Raw genomic sequence first — 19,816 nt, forward strand, 5'->3', positions numbered from 1 at the left:
CCTGTTCAATAGCTAGTCTTTACTAGCAGCACAAAAGCAACATGTCTGGGAAAAATCTGAATGCACTGTTTCCAAAAAGAATATTCAGGCTCTGTGTTTTGTGTATCAGTAAGTACAGAACCTCCTATGTCACATTTCTGCTGTTTGGCTTATTTTGTAGCTTTTTACAGACTAGTAGTTCTAAAACAGTAAAAGTATTTGGTCCTACTTATTGGTTCTGGATTGAGTACTCTTACAGTTTCTTCTAGCTTGTTGAATTCTTCTGCCAATGACCTCTCTTAGCTCCTACATCACGTTGTAACCTGTGCATTGAGTGTTAGTAAATATTTTAGATTTACCTGTGTATTCACACAGTGTTACTTCTCAAATGTGTTGTGCAAATCTATTTCAACACGCATTTGTGATGAGAGAAACCATGTATTGAAACTGTCTGACTCTCCTTAAGATTACATATTAGCAAAGAGAACATACTTATGAAAATATGACTCTTGTCTGTGTTTCACAGGTCAGTTTGAAGTAATGTACAGCGAAACAAAAATATATGGTACTTCATATTCCTCAAACACTTCTGAATTAAACAGTAATTTTTTTTAGAAAATATATTCAGCTACATATGCTTTTGAATATAAGGCATTTTCTGGACAGAACAATTACAGTCAACATAGCTTGGTTTTCATCATGCTTATTAACATAGAGGAGTATTTATCCCTGTAATGCTTGAGAAACAAATTGAAGGAGTCACTTGGCAAAAAGCATTTCATTTTCAAAAATTAAAAAATAATTTAAAGTCTAGAATTTTTGTGAAGTTTTCCTCTTATTTTTAACTATGCACCTCAAAACTAATTGATTTTGGTAAATATTCATGAGCATTTTCAAAAAGTAGTTAAGATATGTGTAGTTACAATGTTAGATTCTGTTCCTTTGTCCTTAGACAAATCTTCTGACAAATCCAACGTACTTTCCTTTTCACTCCTACACTCAGTTCTAAAGTGTTCACTACTTTTAGTTCTCTTCTGCCACCTTGACACAGTGGTTCTGCATGAAACCTCTTCTGATTACCATCTGCAACAGCTTTGTTACTGATGCTGTTTCAGTGTTGAGGACACAAACTGTAACAAAACTAGTCTGATCCTTTACTTCACCATGCTGTTTTGACTTCTTCATTGCTCCTTAATAGAATTGTCTCCTGCTTCTTACGCCACTGTAGTGGCAATTAAATTTTACTATCATAAAAGCCAAGAAATATGTATTATTTTACTCTTTAGTATTTAGCAATGGGACATATTTAGGACTACTCAGCTCTAACAGAGATGGCACGTCACAGAGTGGCATGGATGTTTTCACGCTTTGAATTGCAAAAAAAAAACCCCAAGAAATTTGCACCGAAGTTAAATTCTTATTTCCTTTGTTCTTTACCGCAATTCACTCCTGCAATCTAGCAATGAAAATTCAATAACAAGAGACAAAGATTCTTGAAAGAATGACTGACCTCTAGTGACTCTCACCTTGAGAACTACTGGCATCAACACAACCACTTACTATTTTGCAAAAATAATCAGGCAAGTCTGAATATGATGCAGTTAGATTCCTCTGACATGTCAAATGTAAATGGAAAAGCATATCCACATTATATTTCCACAATGACTGAAAATCTAAATGACAAAATGATTCAAACAACTTGCCGAGCTGATGTTATCTTGATTCTTCCTGACTCTCTCTATCTCAGGAGTGACACTCACAGCAGTAGCTTTGCCAGGCTGCTCTCTGTAGTGAACCTATTATTTAACAGAATAAAATGGTACATACTATTTCAGCTAAAGCAATATCTCATTGTTTTACATTAAAATGTATGATATAAAAAGTCATCCAGGAAATAACTGAAAAGCTAAAATGCATTTGAGGTTTATTAAAGTTTATAAAACTTGATTTTTGAAATATAACCTTGATATTTTTTTTCTGTATAGGGTGCTTATTAATGTATTTCTGTGGATATATATATACATCCTGATGTTTACCAAACTGGTCCTTGGATGTACAGAGACATATCTCATATTTGGAAAGGGGTTAGGCCACAAATAATGAAGTAAAGTCAAGCAGAGCAACGAAAAACTGAATTTCAGCAAGGTCCACTGCAAATGTATACTTGTCAAGACTCAGCAACTCCACAAGGTTTCCATTTATGTTCTAAATTTTATACTCTACGTATTCAAAGGTGATTAAACGCAGAGTGCAATACATCAGACAACTGCCAATTGAATCCAGCATAAATTGCACCATGCATTTATTTAACTGTACTGTAGGAATATCCCCTTTATCACTTTTTAACAAAACACACTTGTAGCAATGATGCATTAACCAAATGCACACTCAAGGCCAGATCAGCATCTAAAGTGGATAAAAGATAAGATGTGGCATTGATGGACCAATCAGTCTAAGGTTAACCCTGGCCCAAATGCTAGGAAGTCAGATGTAGTAAACTTTTAGTAAGAGATTCTGGCAAGAGATTTATGCCAATCCATATAGTTTTTTGTAAAATTAATGTTTCCATACAACACTTTCTTTTAATAAGCCCTTGGGTTCATGTGATAAGGATAACTGTGCAGATACATTATATTCATAATTCTGCAGTGCTCTGTGGCAGTAATGCATGTATTGCTCAAGCAATACATGTCTTCCAACACAACACAGTTTTGGTATGTTCACATCAATACATTCCAATTGAAAAATTAATGTCTTGGAAAAATGATGGTAGGCTTTCAAATGGATTAAACTTGCAAACTGACATTTTTAAAGGTAAACTGATTCAAGAATTAATGTTTCCAGAAGTAGCAGAAATTTAAGAATCTTCATTCAAAGCTATTCCAGTAACCTGAAGATAATTTAAACTTTCCATTGAAATTTGCATAAAACAGAAATTGGTGAAAAGTAAATGATGATGTAAGTAGGAAAACTATACAGATTGGCTCAAATCACTTGGGAAAACAGGTTTGTTTGAACAGAATACATTTTAGAAGAGCTAGATCTATAAAAAAAAAAAATCCAAGAGTTAACTTAGAGGGACAGAATTCTTGAGAATTGTGACTTAAAATGAATTCCGGTGAATGCGGCAGAAAACACCCCAGGGAAACACTGTAGCTATTTGTAGACCCATTAAATACCGCTGCTGATGGCAGCTCCCAGTGAGGAGAACAGCTGGTCTCTCAAAGACTCATTAACAAGGTACAATTTCATCCATATAGGAAGGCAGTAGCACGCTCCAAAAGTCCTTGCCTTCTTCTCTGTGCTCCTGCAAATCATATGACTTTCTAATGGTTATGTCAGCTATTAAATACTAAACTCTTATAGAAAGGTTACTGAAGAACCAGAATGAGATAGGTAAGAGAGCAGAAGTTTGAGTACAACTGTAGCTAATTTTTTATAAAGCAAAGTAAAACAGACCTAGAAACAGACATTGTTAAAAAAAAAAATTGGTCAAGATTTTCTGTAAATATCCAAAATAGAGAACGACATCTCAAGGATCTCAAAGGATTGCAGCCATTTCTTTAATCAAATATGTGTTGCTTCATGTGCCATTTCCCAAACAAAGCAATGCCTTTTCATAGTTGTTTCCTAAAAGAGGGTTTTCAAGTAATTCCATTACCTGAATTCAAGTAATTCCATTACTTGAATCCCAATACATTATAAAACATCAGTTTCCCCCTAACTAGAGAAAAGGCAGAATTTCTGCCTCTTCCAGAGGCAGAATTTTGTACTTATCCTGTGCATTCAAAAATTATGCAAAGGATTAAACAAGAGCAACTTCCCATGCTGACATTCTCTTGATTCCTCTTGACTCTCTCCATCTCAGGGGTGACACTCACAGGTGTAGCTTTGCAGAGCTGTTCTTTGTATTGAACCTGGCAAACATTTCAGAATATATTACAACAGAGACTTCTGAGTAATAGAAATACAACAGTGTGCTAGACATCATTAAAGAACACACTGCACTTGGATGGAAAATACCATCCATCAATAATCGCCCACATCTTTCCACACAATACTTAGTACTCACCCTCTTGCAGTTCTATCTCAAACACAGGCAAGTGATAGGTCAACAGAAATACTTCACTCTCATTGTTAATCAAAGTGCAAGGCTAAGAAGTTATCATTTTACCATTAATTAAGGAAATTAGAATTTGTGGACAAAGAGGAACTAGCACAAACACCACAGACATATTCACTGAGACACAAACACATCTAATAGAGCAGAGAAAAGTGTGCAAGCAATGAAAATGGGGCACACATTGCTAATATTCTTCTGGTTTTCCTTAACCCTTCTTAGTTCTGGTGGATCAGAAATAGTTGTTGCATGCCGAATTTCTTCCTTATATTTAATCTGCAGAATAGATATTACAAAATATTAGCAATTTAAAGAAGATATAGATAGGCACTAAAACACAACAGTTTATAATCTCTCCCTTACACATACTGCACAGCTAGACCACATCTACAAACACCATTGACCTGAAAAGGAACAGTTATATTTAATTTCTGAAACAGGCTGCTAGGGTCTGTAATGCATCTTGTTTGATGCAATGCATAGGAGAGTGCATATAACAAGCCTGGTGTCCTAAAACACAGCAGGAATATTCATCACATGGGATTGTGGCTTTCTTCATGATAATTGGGATGCTGCATATACTGCTTGGAGACTCGCATCACTTTGACAACAACTTGGTCTTGCTATTATCTTGCTGTGGAGTCTACCAGCTCATCTCAGAAACCCAGCATTTTCACAAATGTGTTCCTAAAAGGGTGGATGATTGCAAAGCCTCATTCAAGTTCTCTAAAAACACATGCGGACACATAAGTGAGAATATAGATGTTTGGACAGATGATGCCCTTGAAGATGCTGTCATATTTATTGTTGCTTTTGCAACATTTAATTTTCAACTTTCTTCTCCAAGACGTGGTACTTCTGGAGAGTGCCTCATTTCTTAACACAGACAAAACAACTTGTTTTTCTCTAAGCTCATACTTGGAAGCTGCAGCTGCTTTGGCTGAAATTTATAAATAAATAAAACCACACCAGCCCAAAGCACAGACTAGGAATGGAAAATTTCAGTCCAGACAGTTTAGGACTGGCAAAAATACTAAAGCACTGGAAAAAAAGGATCTTTTAATAGAGACTATTAGGTAAGTTTAAGAATTGGCAGTGCTACTAGTCCTTAAAATGCTTCAAAATGTCCATTACTTGAGTTTTAAACAGACCCCAGCTCTGTGGTGTTGACTAACATACCACAGGGGTTTCCTCATGGATTTCACACAAACAAAAACAAAAATAGAATCTTCTCCTGAAAGCCTTCTTCCCAGTGCTGTGTCCAGCCCTCCCTGCCCCTCATTATAAACACAATTTAAAAATTCCTTAGTCATTTGTAGCTTTTCAGTTCAGATTCAGCTACAGTCCATGGGTCTGCTGATTACTTTGAAAGTTCTGTGAGATCTTGACTCCAACTGTTTAGAAGGCTGCTTCTTCCAAACTAACCAGCATAACAGGTGAGATGAGGTCAACCTCCTTGGCTGTCACCACCTTGTATTTTAGGATTTGAAAACAGACCATTCTGATCTTTCTCTCCTATATATGTAATCTGGAAAAATCTGATCACTTTCAGAACGTGATTCAACGGACTTTTTTGTGTGGTTGGTTGTACAGTGAGTGTTATTTTGGTTTGGTGTTCTGGGGTTTCTTTCACTGCAAATTTTCTTCACATTCTATAGTTTCATTTAGTTCAGAAAATAGTTATAAAGCTGTCCTAAGTTCCTCTGGCTAAATTCAAAGATATACGTAAAATGTTTAAATCTAATGGATTCAAAATTGGTGTAATTTACCCTTCCTTTGGGACATCTGTAAATTACACAATATAATTTCCCTCTTACCGCACAATATAATTTCCCTCTTGCTGACATATAATTTGAAATATTCTTGCACATTGTCTTTAAATTTGGCATTATACACTTTTAATAAATATTATATAAGACTTAAGTAATTTCAAGTACACTACATGTAATAAAACACCTTTGGTAAAACATTAACTCTACACACAGAACTAGCAAGGTAAAGGCCATGCTACTTCCATTATACTACTACAACACTAATGCATTTTGTGTTTCTCTTGGTAGGTGTTTGTTCAAGTGTGTTCACTAGCATACTGATCAACCTTTCATTTTCCCCTCTTCACCCCTGTTTAGGACTTCTAAAACAGCAAGAACACTGTACACTATTTTTTATTTCACTTTGAAAGGTATTGTGAAAAACATCAGAGCAACACCACTCCTAATAAGTACATGTGTGTGTGTGTGTGTGTGACTACTCTCAAAATAAATGCCTGTGATAACCAGAAATCAAAAAACAAACAATCAAAAGAGAGAAACAAAATTAAAAAACCACCCTCAAATGACATAAACCAACAGCTTCCCAACCAAAACCACTGCTTCAGGATTTAGGACACATGATAGCTTCCACTGTGACTCACAATGATAAGATGAAGTGTGATGGATGGAGCAGAGAAAAAATCCAAGTAAAATACAAGCTTTTCAAAATTTTATGGAAATTCCCTACCTGACCTTAGTTTGGTGGGATATGCAGTGTTTACCAGTGCTCGTTAACCAAGGAAATTCTAGTAGAATTGGTGTCCAGAAGCCCTAATTTAGATCTCAACTAATATTTAAACACAACTTACTGTCACATCTATATATTACTTTCAAACTTTACTCTTAAAAAAAGTCTAATCATCAGAAAAGTCATGTCACAAATACAAAAATGGCCCCAGAGGAGTCCACACCAAATAAAACAAACAAGTGAACAATGCAGTTGAAAGGGTTTTCTTGCTTGGCAGTCATTTTTCTGCTTTTTTCCAAGTTTTTATTTATCAGAAGAGAATGTTCTACTTGAAGAAAAAAATTCATTTTTATATTTTATTTTTAGTTGCTCATTAAAGTGCCAAAGACATGGGACATCCACAGTTAAACAACATCAATTCAAAACCGATCTCATCAGATCCACAAATCAACTTGTCGTCAGCATGTAAAGAGGCACAAACTCTCCACCTTTTCACATAGCTCAAGTTTGGCTATAATTTTCCTCTTCTTGACATGCAAACTGTATCAAGTCCTACATGACACATGCAGACTCCACCAGAATGTTACAGATTTTCTTTTGTCGTATAGTATTTTTCTAAATTGCAAATACAACTGTTGTTCAGTCTGTCATATCAGGAGATGCATCTTCTGTTTCTCACCCTTGAAAGACAAAACATTTTCCTCAAATATTTCGTTAAAAGTTTTTCCTATTTTTTATAATGCTTCAATTAGAAACTCTACCTTTGGACATTGAAAAACTACACTAGAGATGAGCTCTATCTCTACTAGAATGGAGCTCTATATCCAAAACCCTATATTCTCTAAAATATTTTTCTCATTGGAATGAGATGCATAATACAAAAATGTAGAATTTTTAGTAAACAAGATGAAAAAAAAAATTGTCCACCATTTACATACATAAGAATAATTAATGTTAATAGCACTTACCGAACTAATATTCTGTTGATTTTTCTTTACTCTTTCAATCTCTGGAGTCTCTTTTACAGCTGTGCCAGCTCCTACTTCCTTCTTATAAAATACCTTCATTTTCCCAAAAGAAAAAGTAATTATAAGACTGTTAGCAATGCAAGTACAAGTTCTCATAAAAGGGTTGGGCAATTTTCCAAGTTCCAAATTGGTCTGACTATAAATCTTGCTGGCAAAGCAAATACTTTAATTTTTCATAAATCATACCAATTATCAATAACTACGATAACATTGTTTTCAACTGTAACCCAGATAATATATTCTCATCCTTAGACTGACCTCAGCATTTTTAAGTATTTGTAATGACAGTTTTAAACTTGGAAATAATATTAAATTTTTTATCATAATCTATAAACTTTTACAAATGTAACTTTTTTCTTGAATAATTTCATTAATTTCAATTGAACGTGCATATACATGCAAGATTTGATTTTGGATTTTTAATCGTCAGATGTTAAAATACTGTGAGAAGTGAACAGATATTACTATTATTTCTAATTTCACAAACTAGAAAATGTTGTCATATTCATGATAAAATAACCAAAACAACCAGAGCTACAATCCAAGTCACATAATTTTTGACTTGTGGGTTCAAGTCAGAAAGCTGAGGACTGCATCTAAAAACAAAGCTCCCTTCTGAAAAGATGCACATGCTGTTCATATAATTCTCCTCTATATTTCAGATACACATGTTGTTTATTTCAATTGTTTCAGCAAAGGATAAAACACAAACTGCATCAGTAAAATCAATCATTCAAAGTTACTGAAAGAGACAGTAAATAACTCCTCCACAGATTCCAAGTGTGGCTATAGTTTAAATAACCATGGAGCACCAGTTCATGCTGCAAAACTCCTAAAGAAGTTTTACTTGAATTTCAGTATTTGGTGTCACAGCTGTTGCCATTCCAGTAAGTGTTTCCAGGCTGGTAGTGTAAAAAACAAGTCTGATCCTGGAGTTCATAAAATAAATCTCTGCCATTTAGTATTTCTACTTTTCTTAAACCAAGATTTATTTAACTTTTCCTATCAATAAACTTCAAACAATAAAAACATCATTCTTGATTCATTTCTCCTACTTTGTGGAAGTTCTCTGTAACCTAGGGTGAATACTACTGCCAAATATTCTGGAGGAGAGTGAATGTCCACAACTAATTTTTAAATATTCAGAAAAACTTTAACAATTTAGAATTTTTTTTACCATGTGACAACAGAGACAGTTTATGAGTAAGAACATGAAAGTTCTTCTGCAACAACATGTCAGGTAGAAAGATTTATGTCATGGACTGAACTTTTCTACCAAGTAGGGATTGGCAAAATATGTTGGAGACAGGAATTTTTCTATGAAAGAGATGACTGGGAAGTAAATATCCTGCTGTAAATCATCTGCCAAATGAGCTAGTGAGCTAAAAGCAGCAATGATCTTACCTGCAGAGCTAGTCACTTTTTGTGTCCCTTAAGGCTGGAAAATACTTGAGACAAAATCCAAAAATCAGAAGACTATTGTCATAAATTTTTTTTTATATTAAGGCTGCTCCCAGCTATATCTTAACTCAGTAAAAAGTAAACTACCTTTATAATCTAAACTGCATAGAATGATGGAAGATTAAGACATAGAGAAAGAGAAAAAAAAGGTAATTCAATCACAGCTATAAACTGCTTTCCTACATTTGGAGGATCCAGTTCAGAAACAGAAAATGGACAATCACAAAATAAAGCAAATACAAATCACCTCGAAGACAAAACATTTTATATTATCTAGTACACTAACAAAGAGGATAATTGTCAGCCTTGGCACTGAAGGCTCAAACTGGCCTTAAAGGGCTGCAAGGGGTTCAGATTTATCAGGAGCTTGTCAAGGCTTAAGTAGTGAAAGGTTATTACATGCCTGGTACCCAACTGTCAGCGAGTCCTCACTGCCAGACCCACTAAGGTCTTCTATTTGAAGACTTCATCAAAAGGCTGGAGCAGGCAGGAAAGCAGACCATAGAGGCTCACTTGGATCCCCTCTGTTACAGGGAGTTTCAGTGTAGCATGTTAGGATGCCAGTGATATAAGAAATGGTGACAATCACCATCACACCATGCAGTAGAGCACCATTCAAAACCAGGAGGCAGCAGATCGCAAGAAACAAAATGGGGTCAGTGGGCCTGTCAAGAGCTTCTATCAGAAAGCAGCCACAGAAACGGACCTGGGGCTCCTGGTAGACAGAAAGCTGACTGTGAGTCAGCAGTGCCCTGGCAGCCAGGAGGACCAAACCTGTCCTGGGGGGTATCAGGCAAAGCATCGCCAGCCAGTCGAGGGAGGGGATTGTCCCATTCTGCTCTGCACTGGTGTGGCCTCACCTTGAAAACTGTGTGCAGTTTTGGGCACCACAATATAAGACAGATATTATGCTACTAGAGAGTGTCCAAAAGAGGGCAATAAAGATGGTGAAGGGCCTTGAGGGGAAGCCGTGTGAAGATCAGCTGAGGGCATTTGGTCTGTTCAGCCTGGAGGAGACTGAGGGGAGACCTCATTACACTTACAACTTCCTTCTGAGGGGAAGAGGAGGGGCAGGTACTGATCTCTTTTCTGTGGTGACCAGTGACAAAACCCAAGGGAATGGCCTGAACTTGTGTCAGGGGAAGTATATTAGAAAGAGGTTCTTCACCCAGAGGATGGTTAGGCACTGGAACAGGCTCCCCAGGGAAGTGGTCAGAGCACCAAGCCTGACAGAGTTAAGGAAGTGTTTGGATGATACTCTCAGGCACATGGTGTGACTCTTGGGGATGGTCTTGTTCAGGGCCAGGAGTTGGACTCGATGATCCTTGTGGGTCCCTTCCAACTTGGCATATTCTGTGATTCTGTGAAAGATGTAGCTTTCAGCTGTCCTCATCCAAAGGAAGAAAAAGAGCAGGAAGACATTACAGGAGTGACCACCACCTAGAGAAGCCTCAAACAGTTATCTTCTCTGCTTTCCTGGCAGGCTCTTACTCCCCTGCTGATGCCACAGCTGTACAGGATAGCTGCAGGCAAACAGCTCTGAGAGAAACTAACTGAGCTCATACTTCTGAGAGCTGGAGAAGCTGCAGATATCTCTAAGTTAAAGAACAACATCTGTGTCCCATAATACTAAAATATTTAAGTAACCTATATTCCTTTCCCTCAAATCATTGGTTTTATTAATATTACTTAGTCTGTCATAAAAAGCAGCCACTAACTGGTCTTTTGTTCTGGAAGCTAGATTTACTCCTCTTCTCTGTTATATTACAAGCAAAGGCAGAATTACAAACAGCAGAATTAATGGGCCCAAAAAGGAAGTGGAACGTAATACATCCCAAACTGGGCAATTTTAGAAATGTAAGCTCATAATTTATATTTAGAGATATACTGAAACTTAAATCTAGCATAAAATTTAAAAATATACCCAGTGTAACATAAAATCATTAGATATATATATTCATGAAACCCAATCTGTTCTAATTTTATAACCAAATCTTGATGTACAGTACATATGATAGAAAACAGATGAAAAATCTTATATGCACATTAAGAAGCCTTAGATTTTTTTTTCCCTTTTAAATAAAGTACTTCCTGGGGCTTGATGGAAAAAGAAAAAAAAAATCTTCATTTAAAAATAACTGTGGCTTGGCAAGGTAGTATAAGTAGTTTAGAAATTCAAAATAATAGTGTCACACCTAGAAAAGCTGAGTATTTTTTTTACTGAAAGAAATGAGTGATACAGCTTTTGCCAGGAAAATTATGCAAATGGCGCAAAGGACGTTTATTCATAAGTTCCTTATTTCATGCTGTGGCACAAGAGAGTCTATTTAAAATGAAAAATATCTGAAAAGTTACAGCAAAGAGAGAAGCACTATTACTCACTGAACTGATGTTTTTCTGAGTATTTCTTATCCTCTCCATTTCAGGAGTGTCAGGGACAGTAGAATAGTTACAGAGCATCTTTTCTGCTTCATCTTTGTACATTTTCTGAAAAATAATTTTTAAATGTCTATTTCTTTCTTTGGGGCTGAGGATATCAAATGTTCAACAAAAGATGCCTATTGCTGATGAGCCTCCTCACCCCTGTCCAGTATTTATTTCAACCTCTCTCCTCCATGATATTGTTACCATTGCCTGTGCGGGACACCCAACACTGTCCCCCACACTAAAAATATATAATATACATATATATAATATATATATCCTCATATATTATATATCCTCATATATATTTTCTCTTTACTGTCAGGATATATGTAACATATCATTAGGTAGTGTAAAAAGAACTACAGGTAGATGTAAACAAGTAAATTCAATTGTCATGGTATAACAGGCCTAGATAAAAATAAGAATCAGGTAGTTAAGACATTTTACTACATGTAAATTAATTTAGTACAGGTATGAAAGCCTCTACAGAGCTACAGAAGAAATATTTTGAGCAATGTATGTCAAGCACTCAATGTTACACAGAATTATAACATTCAGCCTTTGACCATGTCTACCTGGATTGTTATTTCTGAAGCCCTTTTGACCCATTGTATTTTTGGAGTACATAGACCAACTTGCATCCTTTTCCTATAATTTCAGTCTCTAGATCCTTTTTATATCCTTTCTGAAGAAAAAACCCTATAACTAATACTACAATTCTGTATACACTCTGTCTTCAAAGCTATTCTGATAGTACTGGTCAGACTTTAAAAAAAAAACCTCTTCGATTTCTTTAATTATTTTTTTGTGCACTGCTTACATCTTTTAGCCTAAGAATGTTCAAGAAGATTTTATGTTTTCAACATCTCATTGTGTTTTACTTCCAAAGTAATCTTAAAGCGATTAATTGTGTACTTACCTGGCTGACAATTTCAGAAGCTTTTTTGGCTCGTTGTATATCAAGGGTATCCGTGCTCACTTCCATTCCCTTTCCTTTAATTTCATTCTCCAAGTCTTTCTTGTATTCTTTCTGAAAATAATAGCATTGGAAATACATCTGACAGTCAAATTCTTAATTTTTTTCCCAATTTAATCTATGCAATTCCACTGAGCAGCATTCAAAAAACACCAAATAAGTATTGATTCAACGGTAATAGTTTTGTAGAATCTATCCATGTGACACCCACACTGTAGCTGCTGACAGGCTAAAAAATTCTTTTAAGACACTGCTCACTTCAGCTCTGATGTAGCCTTTCACATCTATCTGTCTTTCCAGTTTCGGCAGCTGCAATCACAGACAAAAGTAAGATGAGATTTTCTTCCCCCTACCATGCTTTGCAAGACTGGGGTCATGAGGTTTTAGCATCTCTCTAACTTCTTTTATCATTTGGCCCTAACTAAATAAGTAGTTATTTCGACCTAAAAGCAGTAGAGCCCACAGCAATCGAACACAACCCAGGCCAGGCATAACTCGTAAGGAACAAGAACAAGCTGCAAAAGATGACGGAAAAGTCACAGTTCTGGGAAGTCTTAACTTTCTCTCACATGCTGATTATGCAACTTTCAGACTCCATGCATTTCGACAGATCAGCTATTTGGTGAAATCTGTGGTATCGCTACTGCCTAGATTGGTCACCACCTGGAATTCTCAACAACAATAATTTGTTGCATGCTGTCAAATGGAAAGCTTGGACCAGGTACAGTACTGACCATGCTTGCAATTTCCGAAGCTTTCTTGGCTCGTCTTATCTCAGGGGTATCTGGACCAACTTCCATGCCCTTCCCTTTAATTTCAGTTTCCAGGTCTTTCTTGTATTGTCTCTGTGAAGATAAAACTTATACATTATATTGTCAGTATCCAGAGAGTTACAGGTAGATTTTTTTTTTTTTTTTTGCAAAAGAGATTGAAATTTAGGATTTAGAGTCAAGTAAAACTCTCAGATTAAGGGCCACAACTCTCAAGACTCTTGGTAAGCTGTTGCCAGAAAAAAAACCATAACAAACTACAGGAGGAAAACTTTTAGAAGGTATTCAATGACTGTACAAATCTCTACCACTGAAATTTTAATGTGGCAGAGGGTGGGAGGAAATCAGTCCATACAGCTTGCTACAATTATCCTCTAAAGTAAAGGGGGAGTTTAGCTCTGCAGAATTTAGTGCAATAAGCTGGTACTTGATGCCAGCCTAATTGAAACACATTTTCTTTTAAGAAAATATTTTATTTATGAAAAGACTACATGTTAGAAATTTAATACCATACAGAATTGCTTCCAGTGAACTTCCAGAGCAGGAAGTTGTAATTTATTCATTTAATAGGTCTTTCCTGAACCATAGCCATTAGGCAAGTAGCAGTACTCATCTGCGATTGCTCCTTTTTCCTCACAACATAAATTATAAATAACCAATAACTTGAAAACAAAATGAATATTTCATCTTCATCTTATACAAGCAAGGATATATTCCTTGTTCATCAGCAAAATATATTAAAATGTAATACTGAAATATTGTATACAATAATTACCCTTTTTTTATTTAAAAAAATGTTCTTAGCCAGTGCTATTCCTATTACTACAGTAGTAATCACTCTTTTTCTATTCTAGTTCATCTCTGCCTGTGGAAACCTTTTTTTTTTCAAAATAAATACATATAATTAAAAAATTTTCCTTAATTTTCTTGTTTGATAATTATTTTTTAGGTTGTGCATTAGTTAGAAAAAAGAAGGAGAATATTTTTCTACTCGATGCAACGGTCTGATCACTTACAAGAACAAAAGCAAAAAGATTTTCAGTCTTCCATCTCTATCTCATTCTGATATGGACATAAATGTGATAAAACAACTCTTTACTTTGCAAACCATAGTCTTTTGAAAAAGTGTAAGTTAACTTGTGGGAAGACATCATCCTTCAATTCCTCTCTGTAGCAGTGGGACAGCAGATGTTTCCTCCGAGCTTCATATTGTGTAAAACACCAAGGGAAAGACAATCCTGGGAGTTACAGCTATATATTCCTGCACTTCTTTACAGTGGTCAGATTGGCCCTATGCATGTCATCCCCTCTGGCTTTTATGGCTAAGTACGTATATGTGTGCAAATAAACATATATATATACACACACACGTGTGTGTATAAAATGAATATAAAATGCCCAAAGGCATAACGTGCAGCATGAGCTTAGTCTTCCCTCTTCCCACACCCTCCAACCCTACTGCTGCTTTCCAGAGACAGTCTTTGGAAGACCACCCTGAGGAACTCATGCATTCAGAAAGCCTGTTCTAAACAGACAAGTTTGTTCCAAACAGCACAGTTCTAAATGCTGTATTCATTGACCCCACTAACAATCTCCTTTAATCTTTTAATTGCCTGAAAATCTGAAATCTGAAATATTTGTCCTGAGTTGATTTTTATCCAGAGCTTTACTATATTTTTAAAGCAAAACAGAGATAGCCTCAGTTTCAACACTTATGTATTTCATTGTAGATTATGTAAAAATTTTTTTAAAAATTGAATCTTCTCCATTGAGTTTAATGTAAAAGGTGAACCCTCTGTGACATTAATAACCTTGACTACCATAACATACCTCATTTAGTATCTGAGCAGCATTTTTCACTCTAATCAAATCTGGTGTATCTTCAAACACTGTCATTCCTTTTCCTTTCATCCCTTCTTCCAAATCTTTTCGATATTCTTTCTAAGGATTAAAAAAAAAAAAAAAAAAAAAAAAAAAAGAAAAAATAGTGAAAGAGGTTTCTCCACTTAATACTGCGTGCAAGATCTTGAAAAGAAATGCCACTTATTAAATGTCTGAAGGGTCTCTTTGAAATCTCTATGAAATATGAATTAGCTGTAGTATAGATTTCAGAGTTAAAATAGAATTGGAAATTGTGAAATTGAAAGGTACAACACTGAAAAAGTGAAAAAATTTTAAAGTCGTCATATATTTTGTTGTGCTCTTGAAAACCAGCCCTCCCTATACAGAACTAGTACAATGTTTAGGGGCCTTGACTGTCTTCAGACAGACATTTTTACTGCAGTAGCATTTTCTTTCTGCAGATCAATATATGCTGTGCTGCAGTTTTTACCTCTGTTCCAATAATGGCACCCCATTCAGGATGGATTCCCTGAACAACACACTAGGACCTGCTAAAACAACTGCTTGACAAATTATAATGTAGAAGCAATATTCCTACCATATCACTCCTGTGCCTTTTAGACACTGCACTGATATGATCTATCAGCATTCAGCAGCTGCAGCCTCCAGAGTACTCAAATGTTCAATATAAAATTCAAAGCACACCAGAACCTGCCCACAGACATTTGGTTGTTTTTCCTCTTCCCAGGTCCTAAAGAGCTGATGTAAGCCTACTGAAGTTCAAGGTCTCTAAGTTTTGTAAGGATTTTTAATTGCTCCATCTCCAGGTGAGGATTAGGCTTTTTTAAGCAAAGAAACTAGAAGAACATTGAAGAAAATATATATCAGAAGGATTTACACAGACATGAACTAATACTCCTAATTATGTATTAAATTTCATAAGTAGCAGTGCGCACCTTTATCTTCCATAAGCTCATTATTTAAATAAAAGGAAAACAGGTATTTTTAAAGAAGCTTCTTTTGTCATCACAAGCATGTCCTACAACAAGCAGGAAACAACTTCTATTAATTTAGAACTATTTAGTTCATCTGTCTCTTCTGAAGGAGTTGTGAATGTGGTTCCAAAGAAGAAAGTTCATGTTGTTACAAAATAGGAAATATGTACAGAATTATCTACAGTGGGAAGGCAACAGAATAAGCTGGAACATAGCTGACACTGGGGGGGGGGAATAAGAAGCAATTGAAAAACTGATTCATTTTTTAGTAACTTCTTCTTATTCCATACATTATCTATTTAAAGTTTATTATGAACCTTAATGCAAAGATACTGAGCTACATCCTTGATTATGAAGAAATACATAATTTTGCTGAATCGTGAAAGATAATAATTAATTTGACCTGTGTAATCTTTGGGTTTGGAATATATTCCTTGAATATGGATATAAAACCATACAAAATTCATGCAGTTTTGCATTAAAATATCATTCCCATTTTCTCATATTCTTCCCCTTTGGCTTACAAGCATGGTTTATTCCCTAAGTAATGAGTCATAAAACTTGAGGAGGTAAGAATTAGGGAATATCTTAATGCATACAGCACTATGGAGGGAAGCTACATCAAAATTTTCAAACATGAACATTTATAGCACATTACAACTATGCATGCAATAACAACTTCTGTGAGCATTCAGCAAGCAGATTAAACAAAATGACAGCATTTGCATTTTTCCCTAGTGACTAGGTATACATGAGATGCACGCACAGAATGGTACTGCACAAACTAGACCCAGCTTGAGACTTGCTTACCTGACAGCCAGGCTTATCAGAATAAATTATTTATTAGAGGATGAATAATAAAGAAAATCTGAAAAGAAATTTTTTTCTTTGTCCATATGAAGTCTAGCAGACTGGGATAAGTTGTATAAACAGCAAGGAAAGGAACAAGGTTCAAGGGTTTTTAATTCTAGCATCTATATTTGTTTGGGAGAAAAAAATCAGTTCTTAAAACAATAAATACAAACAAGGTACTGTTGGCTCCCAGATTCAAAAGGAGGATATCTATCAGCTCTGCTCTTCTCTTCTAGCAGTTCTAGCTCTTCTAAAGTTGGTCAAATAGTAACCGTAATCTACAGAACCAACCAATACTCAAAACCTAACATGAAACCAATTCTGAATAACAATATAAAAAGACTAAAGATAAAAGGATTCTCAGTTATGGAAAAAAATTATTTCATTTGTAGTGGCACGTACAACTGAGAACATTTGACAAATCTTAAAGAAACAGAGGGCATATAGAAAACCTGTACCATGTAACAAAATGTGCTTAAAGCAAATTATGTAATATCACAGCTATATTATGGAATTTTGGTCTTCTTTATTTTCATCCATAACATGCATGATAGATAATTATTTCAATTAACTTAGTTAAAAGTGACCATACACAGCTCAAGGTATCCATACAACCACAACAGACTATCATAGATGTGAAATAATAACTCAAAAGGAAAAACTGCCATCTGGATGCCAACAGAAATCCTCCTTTACACCCCTTCATCTATCTAAAAACTCTGTTTTTCTGGTTCAGGTGTGCTGAGCTTTATAATTTGCTTACTACACAACTATTCATACAAATTGATGTGAAGCAATTCTTATTCATGAAGTGACCTGTATTCAGCTACCAAGTTAATTTTAAGCTATTCAGCACTCAGTAGCTTGTAGTGATGCTGCTTATTGCTCATTTACAGCTGAACAACAGCAAAAAATCCTTTACCTCTTTCAGAAGGTTAGTGACTTGCTTTATATGCAAGAACTCTGGGGTTTTGTCTAAATCCAGTGAGGGTCTTCCCTTGATCCCTTCTTCAAAATCTTTGCGATACATTTTCTGTTGAAGCAAAACCAACAATTAGTGGTACATACATACATACACAGTTCCAAGCATATTTCAGAAAGAACACTGTAAACAGACCCAGAAATTAACCATGTCATAAATTAGTCATCACACTAATAAGCAACTTCATTACTCATTTCATTATCTAGATTAGCTATACAAGACAGAGACAATCTAGACAAAAATATGTGTGCGGTATTTCCAAAGAGAATGCTGAACTTGAACTATGAAAGAAACAGTTTGCTTGGTAGGGAAAAGAGAAGACAAATAGCACACAAGGTAATGGTCTGAAACTCATTAAAGTTTCTACCAAGAGGATGAGGTCATCTGTTTTCCATGACACAGCAAAAGTAATGGAATCAAACTGCAGCATGGGGGACACAGGAAAATACTCTTGCTCAGGATGGATGGTGAAGCACTGGACTAGATTGCCTGGGAGGTCACAAAATCTCCATCATTTGAAGTTTTTTTTAAAAAGTCAGAAAAGCATGGCCTGACATAGGACAGCCAGTGCTGTTCTGGAACACTCCTTCCCCATTGCTGAGGAGCATGTTTCAGTTAAGGCATGGGGTTGGTCTGGGTTCTGTGGCTTCACTTACTCACATGTGAGAACCATCCCTCACTAATGACAGAATTAAAGGGAAAAGTTAAAAAATTAGTAATCTCTGATCTAGATGACCTCTTGAGCTTCTTCTCAATTATATGATGCTACAGACAACCTCTGTCTAGTGTTAGCACCAATGGCCTTTTGAGAAAAAAACAAATTTGAAGGAAGAACTGAGTTACAGAATAGCAGAGATAACTACGCAGTATAATTCTGCCATATCCTAAATTTACACTCTGCTTCATACATTTTCTTAACCTGAGTACAAGATGTCTGCTAACTTCTCTGTTGATCTAACTTTTACGTCTTCAGGCACACATTTTTACTGACCTCACTTTGCATCTTTTGAGCCTCTTTTGAAACTTGATACATTGGTGTATCCACAAACTCCAGCATTGATCTGCCTTTAGCTTTTTCATAATTCTCTTTGTACTTGACCTAGGAAAATTAAAATAAAGTCTGTTAGCAGCTGACAGAATGTGAGATCTGATTGCTTGCCTCAGCAACAGACAAATCCTGTCTTAGCCATACTCCTTAGAAGTTTTGAGTTGGAAGACTCCTCCCAAATTTAACCTGTTGAAGAAACAGGGCAGCTAGATAAGGTAATTTGTTTTCTGGAGTCATTTATTCCTTTTCTTCAAATTGTCAAACCTAACAATTATGAGCTTTGAAGACAGCAGGAGTGAGGAGCATCAATCACAACCCTTAAACTAATTGCATGATTTTGGCCAAATGACCTATGTCTGAACAGTTGGCAGCTTTTTAATAAGGGTCCCCTGCCATGTTTCCCATAAAACAACACATTTACTGTAACAACAACAAAATTTTGTTTCACAGCCAGGCCCCACAGGTCTTTGCTTCAGGTTCAGGAGCACCACTCTCAAATGCATTTTTGTTTGTACCTGTGGGAGGGAGAAGGGAAGGAAAACTAATGCCTCAGTAGGGTCCGGTCTTGCACCAACATTCCCCTCACAGCTACCAGGGACCATGACCTTAAAGCTAGCAGTAAAATCACAATGAAGGACACAGGGTTAAGACATCAACTTATGACTTTATGCTAACTCGCAAAGCAAATACACTCTGTTTGGAAACCTGGAGAAGCCTTCTGAACTCATTCATTCATGCTCTTTTGATTAAGAGGGCAAACACATTACTTATCTCAAACAATCACTGTGCGGTATGATGGAGTATTCTACACAAGCCTTAAAAGAAAGCAAATAGCTA

At 35.8% G+C, this 19,816-nt stretch overlaps 1 protein-coding gene across 1 annotated transcript in view; it reads right to left on the minus strand.

Annotated features, from left to right (window-relative positions):
• Positions 1-19,816, minus strand: part of NEBL (nebulette) — a 93,777-nt gene that overhangs the window by 37,605 nt on the left and 36,356 nt on the right. Inside the window, 12 exon segments of the mRNA XM_064635006.1 lie at positions 1,683-1,776; positions 3,805-3,896; positions 4,283-4,375; positions 7,567-7,659; positions 11,470-11,574; positions 12,090-12,154; positions 12,157-12,199; positions 12,434-12,544; positions 13,225-13,335; positions 15,091-15,201; positions 17,872-17,982; positions 18,923-19,030. Coding sequence (XP_064491076.1) covers positions 1,683-1,776; positions 3,805-3,896; positions 4,283-4,375; positions 7,567-7,659; positions 11,470-11,574; positions 12,090-12,154; positions 12,157-12,199; positions 12,434-12,544; positions 13,225-13,335; positions 15,091-15,201; positions 17,872-17,982; positions 18,923-19,030 — 1,137 coding nt within the window.

This window comes from Pseudopipra pipra, chromosome 1 (assembly GCF_036250125.1).
Source record: "Pseudopipra pipra isolate bDixPip1 chromosome 1, bDixPip1.hap1, whole genome shotgun sequence".
NCBI classification, from domain to species: Eukaryota; Metazoa; Chordata; class Aves; order Passeriformes; family Pipridae; genus Pseudopipra; species Pseudopipra pipra.